A 23746-nucleotide genomic window follows, 5' to 3' on the forward strand; every position below is an offset into this window, starting at 1 on the left:
TCTTCAAACACGAGTGACAGGTCAGTCTAACCAAAAGTACCTGCACTCTCTGATTGCTCTGAGATTGAGTCCACCTCTTTTTCATCAAGCCACAGAGAGGTGCAGCAGTGGGGAGTGGCTACCAAGGAGTTCGCCAGAACATTTCTAGTTGAGACAACAAATGAATGCATGCTATTCTCCCCCTTTCACTGCTGTTTGTTATATAATAATCAAATAAAGTGAGTTTTGTGGCAACATGGCGATGAAAGGTGAATGAGTTCAAATTACAAATAACTTTTAAGGCTCTTTTTCATGATGTTTCCTTTTGCATTCTGTTATACTAGTTCCATGCCTCGATTTAAAACCATCATTATTTTCCTATAAACATCTCTACGGGTTCTATTTTTCCCCTAAAATAGGCAGATGGCTAGTTTACTGTCGATTAGTAGTTTTACAGCTTACTTTACTCTTCCTAAGGTGGCTATTTTCAACAGCCCCCATTATCTAGCACAATTAGAGCTAGGTTTTTGCCTAATTTAGCTTCTGAATTCATACTGTGTTTAGCAGCAACATCATCCTTGAAGTTCATTAACTCCCTCCAGAGTTGTGATTTAAAAACAGGCAGTAAAAGGCAGCTTTGATCTTCTGTCCATCCCCATGGGATATCCCCCGGCAGAGACAAGTTTCTCCTGCTCATTGTTCACAGTACAGTAAGCAGACAGAAGACAGATAACTTGGTCTTTCATGTATCTGGTTGGTGGGTGAGCAAATCTGTAGATTAGGCTTATCAATGGCTATTTATGTAGGCTGAGTTCTTACCTCGCCTTAGCAATGCTGGTCAGACCACTTTCTAATTGAAGAATGACTTAAAACATTGTTTAATCACATAAATATCACATTAGCCATATTTATTTATTTATAAGCTACAGACAGTATGATAATCTTTAAAAAAAACAACCTTTCGATGGACAGAATTACGCTGGGCAAAATTATGAACACAAAACATCTTTTATATGTATATAAAGATAAACACAATGGTGAGTAGAACCAGCTACATTTCTACATTTATACTCAGTTCATTTTTTTCATAACTTTTTTGACAAAAATGTATTAGAAGCAGTTTTACCGTTCTACTTTACACTTTTCCTGTAGTAATATTTCATATTTTCATCTTTATTGTGTAATTTTTTGCCTAGTCTACCTACCATGACACACCTCATTTCACTGAATAAGAGTTAGGAAGACTGTTACATTTTGGCCAAAATTAGTTTTATTTCATTTTATTTTTTGAAGTACCGGTAGTTAATAAGACTTAGTAGTTCAAATTTGTCAATGTCTAAACATTTCTTCTCATTCAAATTTATTTGACTCTGTGTGACATACTGTATTCCTCTTTTTTGACTATATTCAACTCAAACCTTTAAACTGAATTGACCTTTTTATCTATTAATTAAGCATAACTTAATTCATTTAGTACAGAACAATATGTCATAAGGAAATGCATCTGCAGATTTTGTTGATAAGACCAAAGTAACTGACTAGTTGGTGAAAGGTGTGGCTAGAGCTGCAGTTCCATGAGTGAGGTTGCTGTAAGATTTAAAGGGGCCTGCTCAATGTTGGTTTCTGACAGATGGTCAGATGTCTTAAACCTTGTAGACTTTATAATTAGAATCAAGAACATGAAATTTGTGCTTTGATGTTTGGTGACTTTGAGCACGGATGAGGAAGGAAGGTGAGAATGTTCAGTAAATAATTTTTCCTTAATTTCCAGAGGTTTTGGCTTTGCATTAAGTAAAATCAGACTTCAATCAAAAGTTTGATGACTTCAAACTTGATTTTATTATATGAATTATATGAATTTATTATATTTAAATGGGCCTTGTGACATACTCTGACTCACTGACCTTACACATTTCTATAGTCGTAGCAAACTCTCATTGCATAAGACTTTTCAATAAATTATCACATCCTGTGGACTGTTTAAATCTAGTCCTGGTGTATCTTCCAGAGACGATACAACATGACTAGATTTAAACAGTTTAATTCATATCCCAGTTTATATGCTGACAAATGTCCAGGTTAGACAAACAAAACAATTTACTGGCCAGAATTATCCCCCCAAAAAATTCGGATTAATTTTTTTAAACCTTCAGTGTATTCTTTATGACTAATCAACTAACTGACTGACAAACAGTGGGAATGACTGACAAATCAGTTCTAGTCTGATTGACATATTTGGCATCAGGGGGAACTATCTGTCAGTAATTAGAGTGAAGTACCACCACTCATGCCATGCATTCTGAAAAAGATGCCCTGTGCAAATTAATTAATTGGAAACTAGCGGAGCATTAAGATTTCTTCTCTTTTCGCTTCCCAGGAGTTAATGTGGCGGTGAATGAATTTAGCTTTGCGTCCTTTGTCTTGCTGTCATGACTACAGCTGCTCTCATACAGTGTCCCATTGAGAGGTAATATCAGGATTGTTACCTGCAATAAGAGCACACAGATGTGTGGTAGACAACTTAAAGGATTATGCAGAACATCAGCTGTAGTCATGACGCAACAGCCATGCATACAGAAGGCTTTGTATGTCAAGTTCCTTGCAAAAGTAATCAGAGCCCTTGCACTTTCTAGCCTTAAACCTGATTTTACTTAGTTAAAATTTTAACTAAGAATAACTCGTTTTATTTTGTGGTTCATCTGTTTTATTAGCTTGACTGCATGATTTTGTTGTGCTTTTATCCTTACTTGCTTTTATTCTGCCTTTGTGTTCCTTGTATTATACCGTTTAATTTAAATAAAGCCTTTTGAATTGTCTATGTACTGAATTGTGCCATATAAATAAATGTCCCTTGCCTAGCCTAAATAGACCCTTAAAATGTGGAACATAATTTTAAATCAGGAAAAAAATAAGATTTTTTTAATTTTTTAATTTATTTATTTTTTTTAGAAACATCCATCCATCCATTATCTGACGCGCTTGTCCCAATTGGGGTCGCGAGGGGTGCTGGTGCCTATCTCCAGCAGTCAATGGGCGAGAGGCAGGGTACACCCTGGACAGGTCGCCAGTCCATCGCAGGGCAGTTTTTAGAAACATGAATCTTAAAATTATGGTTAGGATTTGTGTTCAAGCCAATAAATTAATGCATCGTAAAGCCAGCTTTGTTGCTATTTAAGCTGGAAGTCTTTTTGGGAATTTTTCTACTTACTTTGTACAAAGAGAGATATTTTTCCCTTTGTTGCACAATAACTAAAGCTTAATTTTGTAATCCTGCCTCAGATTTTCCATTGGTGTTTTTCTGGACTTCTACTTGGTCACTCCAGCACAAGAAATCTTGCTCTAGCAGTTTGTTTAGCTGGTCTTACTTTCAGGTCTTTTTCGGTATTTACCATTTTTTTCCCATGATTGTATTTTACTCCACCCATCCGCCCCCAACCACTGATCCCGTTATCCTGAGCAAGAACCCCCACAGCATGTTTCCATCATTTGGTTGCATTGAGTTATTTCTGGTTGTCAGAATGACTGAATATGGAGCTCAGTTTTCAAATTATTATTTGGGGAAAACTTTAACGATACACAGAGTCATGCTGATCAGTCATATAAATCACAACAAATATGGGATATAAATACTTTTTCAAGGCACTATAATACCAGGTGAGCACTGTTTATGTCATTTTTTATGCTTGGATTTCTTCCCACAACATTTCCTGCTGGGCTATCGTCAGAATTATCATAGCAGGTGGTTAGGATCTAACAGTGAGGATCAGTTGGGGCTTGAGTATCTCAATGCCTTCCCTCATAAAATGGCTTCACTTTACATTGTAGCGAAAAGAATCCATCTTGCTGATGTTTACAAGAGCACAATGGGTCACCCTGTGCAATCCAGTCCAATCCCTCCCGCTCTCACACGGGCACTAATCTTTCATGACTGCCATGTACAGCACAACTACAACTTAGCTTATAGGACTACATGACCCTGTCCTCTCCATGAACCTTTCATTAGCTCCTTTTTGGTTTTATTTTTCTGTGAGTGTGTGTTTTATGTCTTCACAGTGAGTTCTTCTCTTCTGCTTCTTCTCTTCTTTTTTTTCTATTGTCATTCTTCTTTCTTTTGTTATTTAGTTGAGTTACACATTTATTAGAAAAATACATCTTACATTTCTGTTTTACATGGAATTTAGCGGTGATTATTAGTGTGTGTTATATAATAATAAAAGGAGCTGTGACCATGTCAGAATAACCATTTTAATATCATCTCTGTGATCACTCTTATGCTATTTCACACTCTGTTATTCTGCCATTGTCTCCATTGAGTTTTCCAAATACAGTACAAACTGGGCAGATTGGCTGGTGAGCTAGTGCTAGCCTACTAGTTCTGCTCGATTAACAGGTATAAATCAACAAAACATGAATCCACAAAGAGGTTGAATTCTACCTTAACAAGGCAAGGTTCTGTAAGCCTTGAGAGAAATACCTCCAGGATTTCACATAAATCATCATCATGTATTAATTATATAGAACTCAACAGATACCCAGAATAGTAGAATTTCCATATAATATGTGGGTAAAGATATGTGGGGGTTACTAATATAGGAAGTGGAAGATGCCAAAGTATGAAATCTGTGTTTTTTTTTTCCAGTCCTAAAGCCAGTCTTCTCCCAATAGCCACTCATTATTCTATGCAGACAATATCATAACTACAATTCCCTTTGGCTGTGTGAACCTGCAGAATGTCAGTGCTGCCAGTAAACCTCTGAATGGGAAAAGCACAGATTAAGCCAGAACCCAAGTGTTGAGGTTATCACATTCATGTGACTAAAATAGAATGCAGAGCGGGTGAAACGTCGGGCAAAGCAGCAAGGCTTGAGGTATATTGTGATGTACTTTGTGGGAGAGATTGAGAATGCTGGCACCTAAAAAACAGTGGAGAACAATATGTTTCTGTCAGAGTTTCCCCATGGATGACGCAAAGGTTAAAAAGGCATGCGGTCTTCCAAAAATCATTAGTCCATTCCAAGATCTTCAGAAAAACGTTCATTTTCATTAGGTGTTTGTATGCATTTGCATGTGGTACAAATAATTATTGTATGACATTATTTATTTGTAGACTCCATAGGCTGCAGATAATAAAAAAAAAACAGAACAAACTAAAAAAACCTAAGCAAAAAAATATTAATTATAAGTCCACAGCATAGTGCCTGTTACTATTTCGTGTTTCTAGAATACAGATATTAAAACAAAGATTTTAAAAGAGAAGCAGCAGAGGGTAACCATCCAATCTGTTTTTGAACTCACTGTGGTTATGCTGCAAATGTCTTCACATTAAATTACTACTTTGCTTCTTTTCTCTTTGGTTCATTAGCGCTCAACAGGATTTGCCTTTGAGTAAAAAAGTTTATGTTTTTATGGAAAGATGATGACAAAACCAATCCTTTTGTGCTGTACAACATTTGGTTCAATTCTTGAATAAAAACAACAAATACATATTCATTGCTTTGCAACCAATATTTAAAAAGTACTGAACAAACTTAGCAGTCACTTAATCATTTCTTTATAATAAACTACTAAACAAATTATGGTCAGCAGGTAACTATAGACAAAAAATTGGACAAACTTTACTTTTTTTTATCTTAGTGTTATACATTAAACAACAAACAGGATAATCAAATGCTTGTATACTGCAAAAACTTCATATTAAGCTACATGCTTTAGGATTTTAAATCTGATACTCAGCAATTAGCTGGTCTTTAACTACTAAATACTTATTTTTGTTGAACAGAAAAATCTTTACTAATGGTGATATACTTGGAGAATTAAACACTTAGTAACAGTTAACTCAACTACTGCTAATAATGTGCCAGTTTACACTTGGGGGCAGAAAAAAGGTTTCCTGCTGATTAGATCTGTGTAATCCACATGCTTGACTAAATAAGAAAATAAATAGAATTAGCAATTACAAAAATAAACAGATAACAAGATGTCTTCTGTTTCATGCCTTACCACTTGCATAAGTGCCACTTTTTTTTTTCAATTAAAACATTACTAAATATTTGGAAAATTATTTATTTTCTTGAAACAAAACAGAAATGTAATTTAGTCACGACATTGTACTTTCATGCTTTATTATTTTTAAATAGAATTGTTGAATATTAACCCAATTATCTCTCAATTTGTCTTGTGAAAGAAACAAGCAGCTCATTCTCACTCTTTGTAATCAACAACTTACTAAGCATTTCTTAATAACTTTTAGGTACAAAAAAGTGATCAGCAGTTTCTCATCAGGTACAGTAACAATCTACTTTTTACAATTACTTAATCGTGCTGGTCCATTCAGTTTATTCATATAGCATCAATTCACAACAGATATAATCTCTAGGCACTTTACAGAGATCACACAGATGTACAGATTCAATCAGATCACACAGACAGATTGGTCAAAAGCTTTTTTTAATCTAATGATTGCATCAAGACTAGATGCAATCAGTTAGGTTTCCTTACAGGATTTGCTTTTCCTGGATGAATTGTAGAAACAGTGGATTTTTGCTTGCATTGTGTCATCAACTGTCCAGAAATCCCTAACAACAAGCATATATGATTTTACAGAGGAGAGAAAAACTATCTTTTAACATTAAGAAACCTCCAACAGAACTAAGGTCAGGTTAAGCAGCCTTCTGCCGATGCCAACTGGGTGTTTAATTAGACAGAAACAACAACACATGAGGAAAAGATGGAAGCACTAATCCATAAATACTTTCTATTTGGGGAAATTGACTGTAGGTGGCTGTCCATGAACAAAACAGTTAATTAGGTCAGCTCTGGGCCAGTTTTTGAAGTCAAAAAGGATGAAAGAAAGCAAATACAGGTAGTCACAGTCAAAGCTGAACCCATATCTAACCTAGGAGAGGGCTAAGCTCTGTAGAAAAAGGCCCAACTCTCTTATATCTTATCTAATTGCATTTGTTAATGGCAGCAGAGCACCTCATGTCTCCCTTCAAGAAAATGCCGCAGCCAAACAGCAACTGAAGCTACTTTGATGAGAAAAGGCAAAGAGAACAAAAGTTAGGGATTGAAATACCAATAATGCACAATTTGAAAAAAAAAGTAGAAAAGGGCAGAATGGTTAAAAGTGGTCGCTATGTACTCCAGCTGCCTCAGCCTATAGCAGCATAACTTGCTGAGGATAACCTGAGCTCCTCTAATTATAAGCTGTATCAAAAAAGAAAGTTTTAAGCCTACCCATAAAACTAGACAGGGTGTCTGCCTCACAGACTAAAACTGGTAGTTGGTTCTACAGCCCTTTTCTACTTTCGATAGGCAGTCGTGGGTGAGCGGTTAGGGTGTCAGACTTGGATCCCAAAGGTTACCGGTTCGACTCCCGACCCGCCAGGTTGGTGGGGGGAGTAATTAACCAGCGCTCTCCCCCATCCTCCTCCATGACTGAGGTACCCTGAGCATGGTACCGTCCTGCCACACTGCTCCCTTGGGGCGCCATTGAGGGCTGCCCCCTTGCACGGGTGAGGCATAAATGCAATTTCATGGTGTGCAGTGTTCACTTGTGTGCGCTGTGTCACAATGACAATGGGAGTTGGAGGAGTTTCCCAAAGGGCTTTCACTTCACTTTCACTTCACTTCACTACAGTAGAGGAGCCTGATGCCTAAAAGATCCGCCTTTCAATCTACTTTCAGAAATTCTAGGAACCACTAGTAAACCTGCAGATTGAGAGTGCTCTGAAAGGAACATAAGGGACAATCAGATCTCAGATATAAGATGGAGCTTGGCCATTTAAAACTTTATATGTGAATGAGGATTTTAAATTATACTCTGAATTTAAGAGGAAGCCAATAAAGGGAGGCTGAAATAGTAGAAGTATGATCTCTCTTTTTAAGTTAATTTCATGTATCTGCTAACTAGAACCTAAACGTTGCAAACTGTTAAATATATTTGGTTATTTGGTAATAATTAACTGAAAGTTAATGCTCACAGGGCACACTCTGTTTACTTTATTACTGTTCTTTTACTGACACACATTATTGTAATGTTTACTAAGAATAAAAATTATTATTGGACTTGCATACAGTAAGTATATGCAGTGAGGGAATAATGACATTTTCTTTAAATTAATTCCTCTTTTTCTGAGTCTGTCAAGATCTTGTGGATAATAACAACTGCCATTTAATCAACCTTCTCCAATACAGATTCATACTTACTAGAAAGGCATCTTCTGCCCTTCTGGGAGGTCTGCTTAATTCTGAGCTGTACAATAGACAGAACTGCACACTGCATATACAGTACAGTATCCTGCCTGAGGTCTAAAAAAGCAATGTCTGCTCTGTTTATGTATATTTCTTGCTGAGCTTTATTATAACCATTAGAAACTGTTCTGTGCAGTCACATGAATTATAATTACTAATTTCACTTTCACTGATTGGCTTTTAAACACAGTATACATCTACACCACAGTTGGTAGAAATCTTGATTGCTGAGGGTAACATTTCAATTTCATCTGACTTTTAAAAAGCAAATCTATGTTCAGCCTGGCTTTTGTAATTAAGCAACACTAAAAGACTTCCAAAGAGAGATTTACAAGATGATGTTAAGCAGGAGAATTGCAGATTTTCCTGGAAGCAGTTTTGTTATCCCTCAATGTAATATCCAGTGGTGGATTTAATCCCATCAAATTAGTCCCATGCTAATCCTCACTAACCTCAGACAGAGGTCACTCATGTCCAATTTTAAGATGCATATAGGCCACTTTGTAATTGTGCTTTTAGAAGAAACAGCTTGCTCACAAGTAAATGTGCTATTTTTCTTTGCCTATTAATCTGAAAAGGTCAAATCAAGAGTGCAGCAATGAAAATAAAACAAAGTTGCAGGATTTTTTTTTTTTACATATTAAAAGAAACCTTATTTTGTATTTATCCAATGGCAACAGTATGTGAGGAGGAGGTGTAAGATATTATACTGCCCAAGTTCATATAAGTTTGTTCTTGTTTGTTCTGTTATGGGAGAGCTTTGCTGGCTGGACATAACCCATAACCAGCATGTGACTTTGTTTCACTATCATATCACATCTTGTGTGTTTGTCCTGGCAATTTTAGAGGATTATACTGACCAATTGCTCTTTCCCCAGAGAAATTGTAAGCTTTATGCCCTTAATTCTGAGACAATATTGTTGTCAAAACACCAGCTGTAGACCTTGATGGTGCTTTTTGCTCTGTGTTACATTTAACCCACTAATAATTATTGCTTATAATTAGTCATTTATATGAAACATTACTGCAAATATTGAGAGGCTTTCTTTGGATAGCTTGTCATGTAATAGCATTCAGATCCTTTACCCGGTAAAAGATAACTTTCATTATGCAACTGTAACTCAAGCTTCTTTCAAAGTTATTTCAAGTTATTGGGGTTTTGCTTCAATTCCACACACTAAAATCAATTAACTTTATGTTTGCATAAAAAAATGTTGTGGTACTCACTGTGATCATAAAATACAAGTGATAATACAAAAAGTTGTTAAAATGTGTTTTTAGTTTTTTTAAGGTTATTTCACGCCACTGCATTCAGCTACAAACTTATTATTTCTCTTAAAAGCGTAACCCTTCGCAATTAGGTTTCTTTAAGACAGTAGTGACAAAAAAGGATATTCCCATTTATAACAGAATTGCACAAAATAAATGCATTTAATTATGATTTCAAATCTATTGGTGTTTTTAAAGATGATGAAGCGGAATGTATTGTATTTATGTTATTATCATGGTAAGATTATATAAGTTAAATATTAGCAATACTAGAAAAGCTCATCTCTTCCTCTAATAGTCCCTGACATCAGTCTGGAAAAAATGTGGCCAAATCCCCTTTTTTTAGCACTAAGATGCTTATGGTTTCTTGAATATTCAGGTTATTATTGTCACAATATCAGCTTACTAAATCTCAACCAGTCTTTGATACAGTAGATTTCCTGTTTTGTTTTAGATATTAACAGATTCTGAAACTGATTCTGTTGAGCCATATCATCCCCTAAATTATTACACCTCCATCTCCATCTTTTATGGTTATTAAACATTTATTTTCCTTGAATTCTGTTTTTGGGCAATGTCCCCCCAAAAAAATCAACTTTAGAGTCACGTGTTTGAGGAAAATGGTTTTTATCTGAGGTCTCTCTGAAATTCTTCAAGCTTATTTCCATGCATTTCTTGCAAACTAGTTTTGTGATATCTCATTTGCTGTCTTGCAGTCTACTTACTGAGCTAATTTACTAGGCCAGTCAGATCTGGGCAAAACATTAGAATATTCTACAATGTAAGATATTTTCGATCTAGTAGAATATGTTAGTTTAAACTTATGAGAGAACTCTCACTTCTAAAGGACTCAGCAAACACTTTGGATCCTACATTGGTTATCACTCTTACTGGGCTTTAGTATAGCTTAGCATGACACTGTAAATGTCTTAGGTTTAAATGGGAACAAATTGAGGATTGTCATATCTAATTTCTTGCTGAACCTGTATTTTTTGTTATATTTTGCTGATGTATTTTTTTCAGTTTTTGTGTTTATCTATATTACTTTAAATTGCCCAGGCTCATTAAAGTTGATAATAAAACTATATGTCCAGAGATAAAGTAGGGTGTTTATTTTTTGTTTTTGTTTTATTTTATGTAGCTTACAGTGTTTTGCCCTCAACATTTATTGGTACCATGGACAAGTTTTTTCATGTCTTCATGGTTCCATGCTTAAAATAAACTTAATCTTATATGAATATATTCTTAATGAAATATACAGTACTTTGGGGTTTGCTGTTTAGGCTGACTTCTCTACATCTACATGTTGTTCAGCATGATGCACACTTGAACACCTCATCACATACCAGAGAATTAGGAAGCAGTCTCTGAGCTGCAGGTCAAGAGCAGGAGTATCAGCAAGAGAATGGTAAAACATGCAGATGAATGCAGACAATTGCATCTGCAGCAGACTACTCAAATTAGTGAGGTATGCTGAATATGGAGTCTGTGTGATCAAATGTAAAGCAGTTGGCCCTGATCTAACTTTCAGGCATTGCCTCATCAGTTACTCTGGAGACTTGTTGACCCAAAGGCACCACTCTTTAGTCCCTAACAAGCCTCTTACAATGTGACTGCGAGATAAACAAGAACTCTCATCAAGTTTAGTTCCAGTTTCAAACACTTTTTCTTTATTACTGTGAGAGCAGGTAGATGCAAGTGTCTGTTTTCTTGTGACTATTTCCTGGCATATGAAGGTCAACACACATCTGCCTCACCTGGCTGACACATCCTCCTTCCTTTCCCTTATTGAAGGGGTGGTCAGAAAAATAGTTTTCCTGTGATGTTATATTTATACCCAATGAAAACAGGAAAACACAGCGAAATCATTGTTATTTTCAGACCATTTAAAAAAAATGCTCCATTTCAGTGATGTAGGATTTCTCAATGTGCTGGGAAGTGTGGCAATGGTGAGTTATTTAAAAACCATTTCTTTTTACTTAAATTGCATATCCTACCCTTGCAGAAGCACTTTGCTCATTTCAGGGCGTTTGTGTTTTTGGAAATATGTTGTTTGGAAATATTTTAGTTAAATACTGTAACTGGGTAGTAAATAAACTTGGAAGATGCAGTAGACTAAATGTTTATTAGAGTCAAAGGTACATGTTGTTAGAGCAGAGTTAAAACGACTAACCTAGTAAGAGAATAAATGTGGACTTTTAGAATCAGGCAACCTTTGCAATATGGTTAGTGAAGTTTTTTTTTTTTTCCCCAAATAACTGTACTATTTGCTAGTAATTGGCAGTGCAATCTGAAAAGGGAGTTATATAGCTAAGCTGACATAATAGAATCCTAAAACTTAAAAGGTAACTACTGTCACCTGTTGTAAGTTTTAATTTGCCAATTGGGATTTTGTTCTTGCTTTTAATCTAGAATCCAAACACAAAATCAAACTTTAATGACATAAGGGTCCGTTCTCTCTGTGATGTTGTTTGCTTTAGGGGCACATGACACAACACATGGCACCATCCACTGGCATGCAGCTTCCTGGCAAAGACTAAGACAGAGAAAGAAAGAGTTTAAGCACAAGAGGGGATTCTTCTTTGTTAATACTCTGTGTAAATAATTAAACGATATAAACATTTTAAAGCACGGAATCTATAGAAAAAAATTAAGATGTTAAAACTGCTAAACAGTGGCTCACAAGGTTTAAGTGTACATCAAAAGTACAACTATAAACCAGTGTGTTATATAAAATAAGAGAATATACACACATGTACATGCAGCCAGGAAAATGGTGTTAACATCTGATCCTCTGGTCCTCTGACAGAATAAACATGCTTATGACTGATGGTAACACAATTTGGTTGCCTTAATTAATTCAAGGAGATAATTTTTTTTTTTTTATCAGTTTTTCTTGTTAATCTTAATGAATAACTATTCCTAAAAATCAAAAAGCTATAAATGTAATTTAGGGCAACCATGACTCAAACCGGGCGCTTCAGGAAGGCTATCAAACAGAAAAACTTTTTAAATCTTGACTTGTTTTGGCAATCGCTGAGTATAAGATCACCTGAAGGGACATACAGAAATGTTAAGATAGGCGATGCTTTGAATCACCAGTATTATGTGAGTTTTATAGGCCTCTAGTTTTTTTTTTTTTTTAAGCTCCCCGCTTTTCATATTTCTGTTTAAAAATGATGTTTAACCATCTTCATAATCTATTTTAGTCCAGCCCTTCTGTACTGAATGCTGATAAATTATTTGTTTTAAAAGCAGAGGAGACCTCACGTCCATGTGTGAGAAGATAGTGGCTATAAAAGAAGATTTATCTTATCTTTGCTGTGAAACAATTTTATTTATGGCGTTTATCATTGATTTTATTTTATGTCAAGTTTTTAAACAGATTAATAGTAATTAGGCCTGGATCAGGACTACTGCTGTTTCACAACATGTCTCTGTTCTGCATGACATAATAAAAGATATACACAGATATCTAACGTCACATAAGCATGCATAGAAGACATATTTTAAGGAAGACTGCTTTCAAAGCAGCTGCCCTTCAAATGTCAGCTAAACTTTAAGAGGAATGAAAGAAATAAAGCTGGGACCTTATGTTAAACCTAGCACTATAGAATACAAAAAGCAACAGAAAATATAGTTGTTTTGATTAAGAGTTCTGGTACTAAGAGATTTGCTACCATAGGTCTGTTTTAAACAATCTTGGTTATTTTGGCATTTCTTGATGTTTTAGTAAAGCTGTAAATTACCAGATTGTTTAAAGGTAGACCTGCCAGAGTATAAACTCGGAATAAACTACACTCTGTGGTAATGTGGTTGTATTTCATACTGTACAGTGCAACCCGTTTGACGCAGCACATCCCAAAGGTCTCAGACACCTTTCAGGAAAGTTAGACCTTCTTTTAGACTTTGGAAAACCTTTTACCAGTTTTCATCTTGTTTCATCAGTTCTTGTTCTGTCTTTTTTGTACATTCTCAAAGAAGAATGAGCAGATAAGCCATTAACTTTTTCCTTCACCTGTTTGTCTTTGTTTTGCCTTTCTGTTTAATGCTGCATAATTCTAATTAATAGAAAACAACCCTAGCAAAGTCAGTGGTATATATGTTAAATTGGGAGTGAAGAGAGGATGTTAGGTGCACTGAGACAACCACCCTGTAAGCTGGTGGCTAATTTTAGCCTTTCAGGGCAGTGCACTGTATCTCCCTGTGGATGAGATGAACCACAGAGGGATCTGAGCATCAGCAAAGGCCCTGCTTCTCCGCTCTGTTCTATGTGTGGACATTGTTCTTTGTGCAGTGTGGGGTTACAGGGCAGTTACAATGGATGGAGGTGGAGAAATGTGGATTCAAAGAGCTTTCAACACACCTGGGCAGAATCACAGACTACTGTATCTACACTGCCTGAGGCTCATATTTAAGATTGTTTGATATGAGGAGGAAGAAAAAAGAAATGTGACCATTTTTTGAAACTTAACCCATAAAAAAATTATAATAATAAAGATGCAAGACATGCAAAGATCATTAAAACTTAATGCCTATCTTATTTAAACCCCTCCTTTCCAGAATGTTTGTTTCACTTTCAAGCTCCTCTTGCCATATTTTACTTGTGTTGTTTTTATGTTATCATGTGAAGCACTTTGTGACTTTGTCTGTGAAAAGTGCTATACAAATAAAGTTTACTTTACTTACTTACTTACTTATGTGTACTTCAAATAGGAAACACAAGGCACTAACTATATCTCACATGCTTTAACTACTCAGGAAAAGTATTATGTTACCATCAAACCACAAAAATAAGAAAGATTTTATGCAGTCAGTATTTCCGGTATTTGTCTTTAAAATTAAGGGTGATGCATGATTTCCACATTTATGGGAAATACGTTTTTCCTCCAAATTTGAATAACTTAATAACTTTTTCTGTTTGCAATAATTTTTTGCCAGTTTAGGGTCCTCAAACCTTTTCTTGATCAGTGAATCTCTGTAACATCATGATTTTCAGCAGTGGTGCATCATTTTATTTGATTTATTTTCATAAAAAAAAAAAAAAAAACACAACATAAAATAAAAATAACATCACATTTTGGGCGGGGGGGGTTTGATGGACACGATTTAATTAAACCTACACGAGAAAACTTATCAACCTTCATACAATATATAGGAACACAGTACGAAACCAAAGTTAAACTTTTTTTTTTTTTTTTTACATCGTCATATGACATTTTTACGCTTTACATATTTCAAACAGCCACTGGAAACTGAAATATAGTTTAATCCAACTACAGGTGACTGGGAAATCAGGATATTACTAAACTATATGCTGGGCCTCATGGGAAATGCTGTCTTCCTTCAGGCACAATAGTACAGCTTGTCCACTGGGAGAAGGAAACATTGACCAAAACTTAAAGTTCTTGACTAGTGCTTTAATGGCACTGAAGTTGGAAAAAGCAAAAACACATATTTTCTCACCGTCTCTATCCTCAAAATCCAGTGTGGTTGCCTTAATTTTCATAACTTGTTACTGTCTTCTCTATGTGATAATCTTATTTAAGGGTTCACTCACACATTACTAAACAATCTCACTTAGGAAACATGTAACAGCAGAATAAAAAATGCATAATATAGAAAAATACATTAGTGTGCTTTAAAAGTTAAAAGTTTATACCTTTCAGATATTTAAATCACTTTGTTGGTCTTTTTGCATCATATCATTTAATGATGTGCTAAATGATTCATAACCCATTTCTTAACAAGTGTCACTATTTTTGTGACTTAGAAAGCCATTTGTTTTAAAAAGATCAGAATCTAAAATCATTTGCTTTTATTATATCGAGTTGAAATATATTGCTGGTTTATTGTGCAAAACGGACCAATCAGAAGCAATCTTTAAGCTTTTCTAGTAGGGAGACATTAAGCTGCAGCATAAAGAAGATTGTGACCTAACTAACCTGGAAGTAAGTAATTGGTTTCTCATGCTAATGATAATTTCATGTGCTAATGAGAAGCTCTGAATGAGCGCCATGGCCACCCAGGCGTGAGTCCATTCACCTCCGCCTAATCCAGTATAAATGACACAGTTCTCTCTGCAGATGTGCTTCTTGGTATTGATGACTTTTTGTTCTAAAAACTTCCAGGCTCAGATTAAATGGCTGTAAAATTCATCTCCTGCTGATGGCGTTTAAACTCACAAACTGGCTAATTATTCTTCTAGCTCTTCATCATTCAACTAATTTACACTGCATTACCTGCTGTCCTCTGCACTGGATTTGTGTTTCCTCTGCAGCTCTGTTTGCTTTGGAAAGTGGCCATACTGAATTATGTACAGCTCAGTGTCTGCAAGTGCAGATACACACATACACACATTTTTCCAATTGAAATGGGACTTTTCCTTTTTGAATACTATCCTCAACCAGTCAGTTTTATATACAGTATGAATGTCCAAACTATAATGCAGTCTAAGAGTGTTCTCTGTCTTTGCTTGTGTCTTCCAGATATTCCATATGACCTATGATCTGGCTAGTGCAGTGGTAAGAATATTTAATTTGATAGGGATGATGCTGCTTCTGTGTCATTGGGATGGCTGTCTCCAGTATCTGGTGCCTCTCCTCCAAGACTTTCCCCCTGACTGCTGGGTATCCCTAAATGGTATGGTTGTAAGTATTACACTTTTTTACTTTCTTACATAAAGCCATATTTATATTGAAAACTAATACTTTTTTATCCAATTGTTTTGACATAGTCAGCTGCAAAATATGTTTTGCATATCTAACGAACACAACGCAAATTTTCACCAATTTAACTATTACGATTCCAAACTACACATTTATAATGTTCATGTTCAAATACTTGAAACAGGTTTAACATTTAATATTTGAAAAAAAAGTGTAATTCATTTAAGGAATCTCTATGCTCTTAAAGCTTTTTAGAGCTTTTTAAAGTTTTCGATGTGATCACTCTTGTACATTATCTTGCTAAACTGTTCATAAAACTAAACAGGTTTATATTAAGGCCTTCTACATCAACAAACCTATTAACATTTTATTTGGTTGATAATAGATTAATGGAAAGACCCTAATAAATAAGTGATAAACCTTTCACATGTAAAGACAGAAAATTTTTGCCGCTCGTCTAGTTATGATATCTTGAGCTCTAAACGCTAATCTTTTGTTTCATAACTGCCCTTTATTCAGTTCTATCCATCTTTCCCTCGTGTCTGACTAGCTTCTATCCTTCATGATGCACTGTACTGCTACCAGTGTGTTCTTTGATCTTCATGATGTTGTTTGTCCTTTAATGTTCTCTCATATACCTCTGAGGCCTCCCAGAACAGCTTTTTTCATACTCAGATTATAACAGAACGAGATGGGCTCACTTAAATACTTTTGCAACTTCTCAGAGCATTTGGTTCAATTTAGGGTAATCAAATTAAAGAGGACTGAATACAAATCAATTCAAAAACACATCGTTTTTTTTTTTTCTTTGTTGTAACATAAAAAAAAATGCGTGAAAGTTTAAGAGGTCAAATGATTTTTAAAGGTATTAACCTTTAATGGCATCGCTTAAATTAGAAAAAAAAAAAACAATGTTCTTACATGAGCGTAGAAATTGCTTTGCTGTATATTAGATTGTTTTAACAGCAGTTAAAAAGGTATATTTAAAAGCATAACTTTTTTAAAGTGTTCATAGAATACTTAAAGCTACAGTGTGTAATTTTCAGCGACATCTAGCGGTCAGACTGCAGACTGCAGCAACATGAACGTCTCCCCCCCACCGCTTCTCCCCCCCAACAGTACGGCGAGCGTTACGGGACAAAATGTCTTCCACGACGTCCGCATCACCTACCTTCTCAAGTGATGAGGTTTGTTTACATAGATAATTTTACAGATAGTATTTCATTAGTCTGTGTAGGGTATAGATTTCATGTAGACTTAAGATAATAAATATACCCGTTATTTTTTCTACGTCGTTGTGACGTTTTGGTGAGCTGCTTTGCATGGTGATATAAACAGACGAAGTAATTGTAGTCATTAGTTTAACAGCGAGATTGTGTTCGCTGGAAGAATATATATTCCCCGTTTACAGAGTCCAAGTCTTGTTTGTGGCACGGGGGTTACAAGGCAAGGAAGAGGGAAAGGAAGAGGGCAGAGAGGCCGGGGTGAGCGTGCAGCTGGGGCCAGGCGAGAGAGGGGAGCCAGCGGGGTGAGAGCAGAGGAGGAAAGGCTTGAAGATCTCCAAAGGAGCCGGAGAGAAGTAACCGAGGTATATATCCAGAAAATTATTTTACAGAAAATTACTGAATCATTACCTGTGAAACGTCAGGGACGTTGCTGAATAAGTATACTGGAGAGTAACAGCATCATCACGCAGCATGTTATTGTTTTAGACAGGTCTGAGCATCCTGTACTCCAAAAACTGCAGTGATATTAGACAATTGTGTGTGTAGGATTAATTACCTGTCCAAGAGAAAACTGGCAACTTGAGCGTCACTTTGAAAACCTTTTTCCTCCATCAGTGACTTCCATCGTGTAAATGCCGTGCCAATGTTGATCCGCGTTTTTTGTCGTTTCTTGTCACGCTTGCGTTTATTCTCGTCGTGTTTCCGCTTCTTAGATGACGGGGGTTCGGTGTCCGCCGCTTTTCGTTGTGATACAGAGTAGGCATGATCCTCCATTCGTCTGATGTTTGGCCACACAGTGCCAAACAGTTTGCAAAGTCACTCACGCCTGCCGCCTTGTTTACCTTTCTTGTTACCGAGGCGCAGTATACCTGCTTCTTCTTCTTCTTTGGTTTCAGGCAGACTAAACGCTTCTCAGGCATAATACTGCCATCTACTGTTCAGTACCGTCTCAGTTCATCTCTCTCAACTTGCCGTAGTTATTTTCGAGCGTCATGGGAGATCTCGCAATCGCTAGTTTGTTGCCTCTGCGCTGCCGTAGCGCAAAGATGTCAGCCCCCATGGCTGCGAGACCCGCTCCTATGTAATTATAAATAACGAATTCTAAGGCAACGCAAATGTTATGGTTAAAAGGCTGAGCTCATAGGTGATGATAAATAACATAGTTATGTATAATATATTAAATTTCTGAATTTATATGCCTGTAATTATTACACACTGTAGCTTTAAAGTAGCTTGTTGGGAAAAAAAAATATGTTGACAAGTATATCATGCTTATATTGCACCTACCTTTCCCAGGGAATAGAGTAATAATACAGAACCTATAGATAGGTAGGCTTTGTTGATTGATCATGTTTGATTACATTCCTTTAGCTTTTCTCTGTTTATTTACTGTAAGACTTCTCATTTCTGTTTTCTGCAAAGTCAGAATGACAAAGAAATACACTGTTGATCATTGCATTGCAGTTGTGACGTTGTAGTAGAAGTCATTCCTTGTCCTGATGCAATTATTAGATCATTAGACCATTAAAGTTTAGCCTATAGGTGTATCCAATGTAACATAATGGTGAGGGATATGGAAGAGCACAACTTGTAGTGATGGACAGGATATTAAGACATTAACTTGTTTTTATAAGTTTAAGGAAATGAGACAACTCAATTCTAATTTATCCTTTTATCCATTTTTATATTTGCTTTACCATATGGGTCACATGGGGGCTGGTGCCTGTCTCTAGCAGTCTTTGGACAAAAGACAGAAGACACATTTGAGTGGTTGCACACACCTTAGATGTGTTTGGTAATTTGGAGGAAAGAAGAGTAACAGGAGAGAACCCACAGGGAGAAAGTGCAGAAAGACCCTTGGCTGGGTTTCAAACGCAGGACTTTTTTGCTGCAAGGCAGTAGTACTAACAAGTGCACCATAGTGTAGTTTGACTCTGAGGTTTCTGTTCTTCCTGTGGGTAGAAATTGTTTTAGAGTGGCAGGGGGGGTCACGCAATCAAACATGCGAGGCATTCTTACCTTAGAGTGAAGGCAGCGCCTGGTCTACAATCATATACACACAGTTCCATGCTGATCTACAAAAGGAACATGCTTGATTTCATATACAAATAATTTGGCAGATCTGGCCTTTTTTTTTATTTGCAGTTAAATCAAATGCCATCTTTCAGTTAAAAATCAACACAGGTGTGTTAACATGAAGATTTAACAATTATTTAATCTGTCATGCTGAAAAAGTGTTAAAAGGATAAACCTAAATAAAGCTTCACTGTAGTACAGATGACTGGAAAACACAGCTTTATAACATGATTATTCTCCCTGTAGCCCTCTTGGTCATGTGCGTGTGTTTCTTCCAAAGTATTATTTCCTTCTCTGCCTCTGCCTTAAGTTTGGGGTCAAACATTCCTGCTCCTCTCAGAACAACATGATTGTGCAGAAGTGTGTACATGCCTTGTGGCTCACACTGCTTGTAAATGCTTGGCTATGGAAGTCTTATCTTTTCTCATCTCCTTCTACGTGATAAACATTTTTGCTCAACACGCATGTTGACCACTCGAAGGCATTGTGCTTGAGGTGAAATGTAAACTCTGCTCAGTGTCATGATTCTGTTTCCCACTTGTATTTTTACTTTGAGGCCATAAGTTGCCGAGGACGTTCACTACCAGTTTACATGTGTTACTCATGCAAACAGATGGAACAAAACAGATTATTGCCTGTTTGCAACCAAAGACTTTGGACTGATCTAATTTCCCTCATGAATGTTACAAATCATCCTCACTAATAGTCATTTACACAAATCGGGAGAGAAATCTTCCTTAGTTGCATTCAACTTGATTTGCAACTTGTATTTATTAATAATCCTGAAGTTTGGTGATGAAGAGCCCCTGTGCTCATGCTGCATACTGTTGCCCTTGCTCAGTATGAGCTTGACAGATTTTCCTTCTTGTATGCAAATCAGTATAAAATTAACTCATGTAAAAGGCTAATTTGTTGCCCCTTATATGGCAGGACAGTTTGCTCATTAAACAATGCAATGCTTAAATCATGAGAATGCAGCAATATTTTGAAACTAAGAAGGCAAAAATGTTTGCTGGAGGGATGGTTGACCTAAATCATTAAACCCAACGACATAAATTCTCTTGCTTTATAATGCCATATAGCTGTACATTAATTTGCATGAAGAAACAAGAAAACAAACATGTCCTGAGGCTCCTAAATCTATGTCAGGTTTATTTTTTTCCTTTATGTTGATCATTAGTAGACCCCTGTCAAAAAGGCTTATAAATAACATTATATTAAGTTAAACTATAATTTGACCTACTGAGTAAAACCAAAAGACACAATTATTTTCCTCACTGTCAGGTTAAAGAAAGCAAATGCATCCACAATAAAAACTGGGGTAATGTTTATAACTAGGTAAGGCCAATGACAGGAGATTCACAGAGAGCTTTTGGTGAAGTTTTCATAAGTAGTTATTCAAATTAATACGAGTGATATAATGCAACACTTTAGAAGTGACTCTTACTAAAGATGCACAGCTGAAAAAGATGCTTCTGTACTGCATTGTCCCTCATAAGCATCCTAGTTGTGCTACAATTTTTTTTTTTTATCTAGTCACCCTGGGCAAAGCTGGTGTAGCTTAGTATGTTTTTTTGTTGGCCACAGCAAAAATATTGACTTTGTGGTTTGTTATCTACTTTGGTACCACACTTAGGGTGAAAGTAATTTGGACTTATTTCTGCCTACACTTTAAGTTCTTGGTTGTTCTTTAGTTATAAAGTCTTCATATTGTGTCCTTTCCATAATACCATCTGTGTTACGATGTGAACCATTGAGTTTGCTGCTCTCCCCTTGCGTGCAGGGGTTCTCACTATGCACTCCATCTTCCTTCCACAGTCTAAAAACATGACATATTTATTGGCTTAATCTAAATTAACTAGCTAGCTTAACAGATTCATTTAGTCATCCTTTTCTGAACCTTTTTTTCCCCAGGCCATAAAAAAGTAATTATCAATCCTAGGTTAAAAAAAAAGAGCAAGAGCAATATACCAATGGAGAACTATGGTTAAGATCCTTTTCAGATCTTCCATTTGTTAATAAGACTATTGTAAATGCTGTCTTTCGACAGCAAAGGATCTTCCTAATAACCAGCAGCTTAGACATATTTTAGTCTGCCCATGCCAGGGTGTTGAATTAAATCTACATGAATTGAAACTAGAGAAAAATTTGGCGCAATTAGCAATTTGCTAATTTGCTTGTAAGCAACTGGTGCTAAAATTCCTTTTGTTAGACTTTTTCTTATGAGCAGATGGTGGAATGTCCCAGACTCTGATCAGCAGATTGTTGAACCTCTTCCCCATGGATCTTTGCTGAAGTAATGGGCTGTGTGCTGAATGTGGCCTGGCAAATACAAAGTGATAAGTCGCACCCACGTGTGGGATCCTTCTTCTCACACTGTCACAATGCATTAGCATACACGGTCCAAATATCTTCACATCTCTCTCTTTGTTTTATGGTGTTTTTATTCAGTTTATTACAATTTTCTTGACGTAATTTAATGATCATCACTCATTTTTTTTTTTTTTTTTATTAACTGACTTTATTATTAGATCCTGCTTAAGACTTATGAGTTGATGCCTTTTTTTTTAAAGCTGGTTTGAACTTGGTTTCCAACTGGAGCTAGAAGAGTAAGGACTGTAGATACTGCTGAGTGTTGCAGTACAGGCTGTATGGCTGTTATCTTTCTGACTAATGGCCTGAGAGTACCTTCTTACTCTTTAGAGGCTGCATTTACTTAATCACCAGACAAGATAATACCGCTGTCACTGTGCTGGCTCTCTTGAGAGGGCAATGGGCCATTTTATTTGTTTGCATACGGACATGTGTTCAGGATCATGTGTGCTATGCAAATGTGCTTATATTAAGATATAGTCAGCTTAGACCGGTGAACATTCAGCCCTATGCGTGGAGACAGACAGGCAGAAACAGTAGGGAGACACACACACACATACACTCTCCTCTTGCTATATGTAATAAAGACCAATGGTTTAACTCACTTTGACTGCCATTGATTTTCAGTCATTTTCAATCCTTTCTATGCCCTAACCCCAGGAATAACCTTAAACTCAACCGTTACCAGTGCAAACCTCACCCTGAGCCTAACCAAACTGACAACTAGCTCTAAACCTAACAGTTAGCAAAATAGCTTGTGAGAACAAGTAAAATGTCCTCACAAAACTGGTCCTCAATCAGATGGTGACATCAGAAAAATGCTCCTCTCTCTGGTGCCTAGACAGGAGCACACACACATATATGAAAAGTTCACATTCCGAACTTTGAAGTATTTTGCAGGGGAACTTGGATGTTATTTTCTCCTCCAAAACAAAGCTATTAAGAGGATAGGATGTGCTCTTTGAAGCAGCTCCTGCATCCTGTTAGGCTCACAGTTAATCATCAGTATCAACAACAACCATCGCCTCTGGGTGACACTCAACACTGGGGCGATGGTGAATCAGCAACATGCCTGCCGGTCACATAACAAGCTAAATCTTGTGTAAGGCAACCTGAGGACACAAGATGGTGACTAATGAAATGAAATCCTGTCAGGCTGTTAGCTGCAGAAACATGCTGCTTAGCACATGGCACTGTTAGATTAAAGAAACTTTGTAGCATCTGATACTTAAATTATGGGATGGAAAGGGGCTTCATTTGGTTTTTAGGACTGCCTAGGTCTGCAGACTGATGGTATGACAAATATAGTGTGTGATGACAATAAAAAAGATACAGAAAATGACTGACAGAGTTATTGAATGTAAAGAAACTGTAGAGAGATATACATTAATGGAGCAATGACTTACTAGTCCCCAAGAGCAGTTCTAAAGAGGGAGCATCAAATACAAACTGTCCTTCTGACACATTTTGTCTGCACAACCCTGTACCCACTCCTGAGGGGGAAAGTCTATTAAATGTGTGCGAGAGCATGGACGAGCCTATTTCTCTTCGTTTATGCTCTGTTCAAAAGTTGTTGTTTGCATCACTCATACAAGCTTACTAGTGTCAAGTGAATATTCTGTAGGAGTGAGTTTGGCCTTGTTTATTTGTGTTTGAAGACTATTTTGTCCAAACGGCTAAAATTAAAACCTTGTTTAAGACTTAATTAATCCCAAAAGGTGGGAAATAAGTTGCCAGAGCAACAAGGCAGAATGAAGTGTTGACTGCTTAGCCGCTGACTGGACTGGACCTAAGCAGAGAGGCCATGAGCTGCCGGTCCTCAGCCAGAGGAGGGGTGCTGGGGGCTGGTAAGGCAGGCGGGGGGAATCACAGGGCCGCTGTTGTCCAGGCTACCATCACCGG

At 36.6% G+C, this 23746-nt stretch overlaps 1 protein-coding gene across 2 annotated transcripts in view; it reads left to right on the top strand.

Moving 5' to 3' along the window:
- Positions 1–23746, top strand: part of LOC119776562 (potassium/sodium hyperpolarization-activated cyclic nucleotide-gated channel 1) — an 89051-nt gene that overhangs the window by 30668 nt on the left and 34637 nt on the right. For both annotated transcript variants that reach the window (XM_038275033.1, XM_038275034.1), the window contains exon 3: positions 15990–16151. In XM_038275033.1, the coding sequence (XP_038130961.1) occupies positions 15990–16151 (162 nt within the window). The remainder of the gene's footprint in view (positions 1–15989; positions 16152–23746) is intronic.

The sequence above is a fragment of the Cyprinodon tularosa genome, unplaced genomic scaffold, assembly GCF_016077235.1.
Source record: "Cyprinodon tularosa strain WSP-4 unplaced genomic scaffold, ASM1607723v1 ctg94, whole genome shotgun sequence".
In the NCBI taxonomy this organism is placed as follows: Eukaryota; Metazoa; Chordata; class Actinopteri; order Cyprinodontiformes; family Cyprinodontidae; genus Cyprinodon; species Cyprinodon tularosa.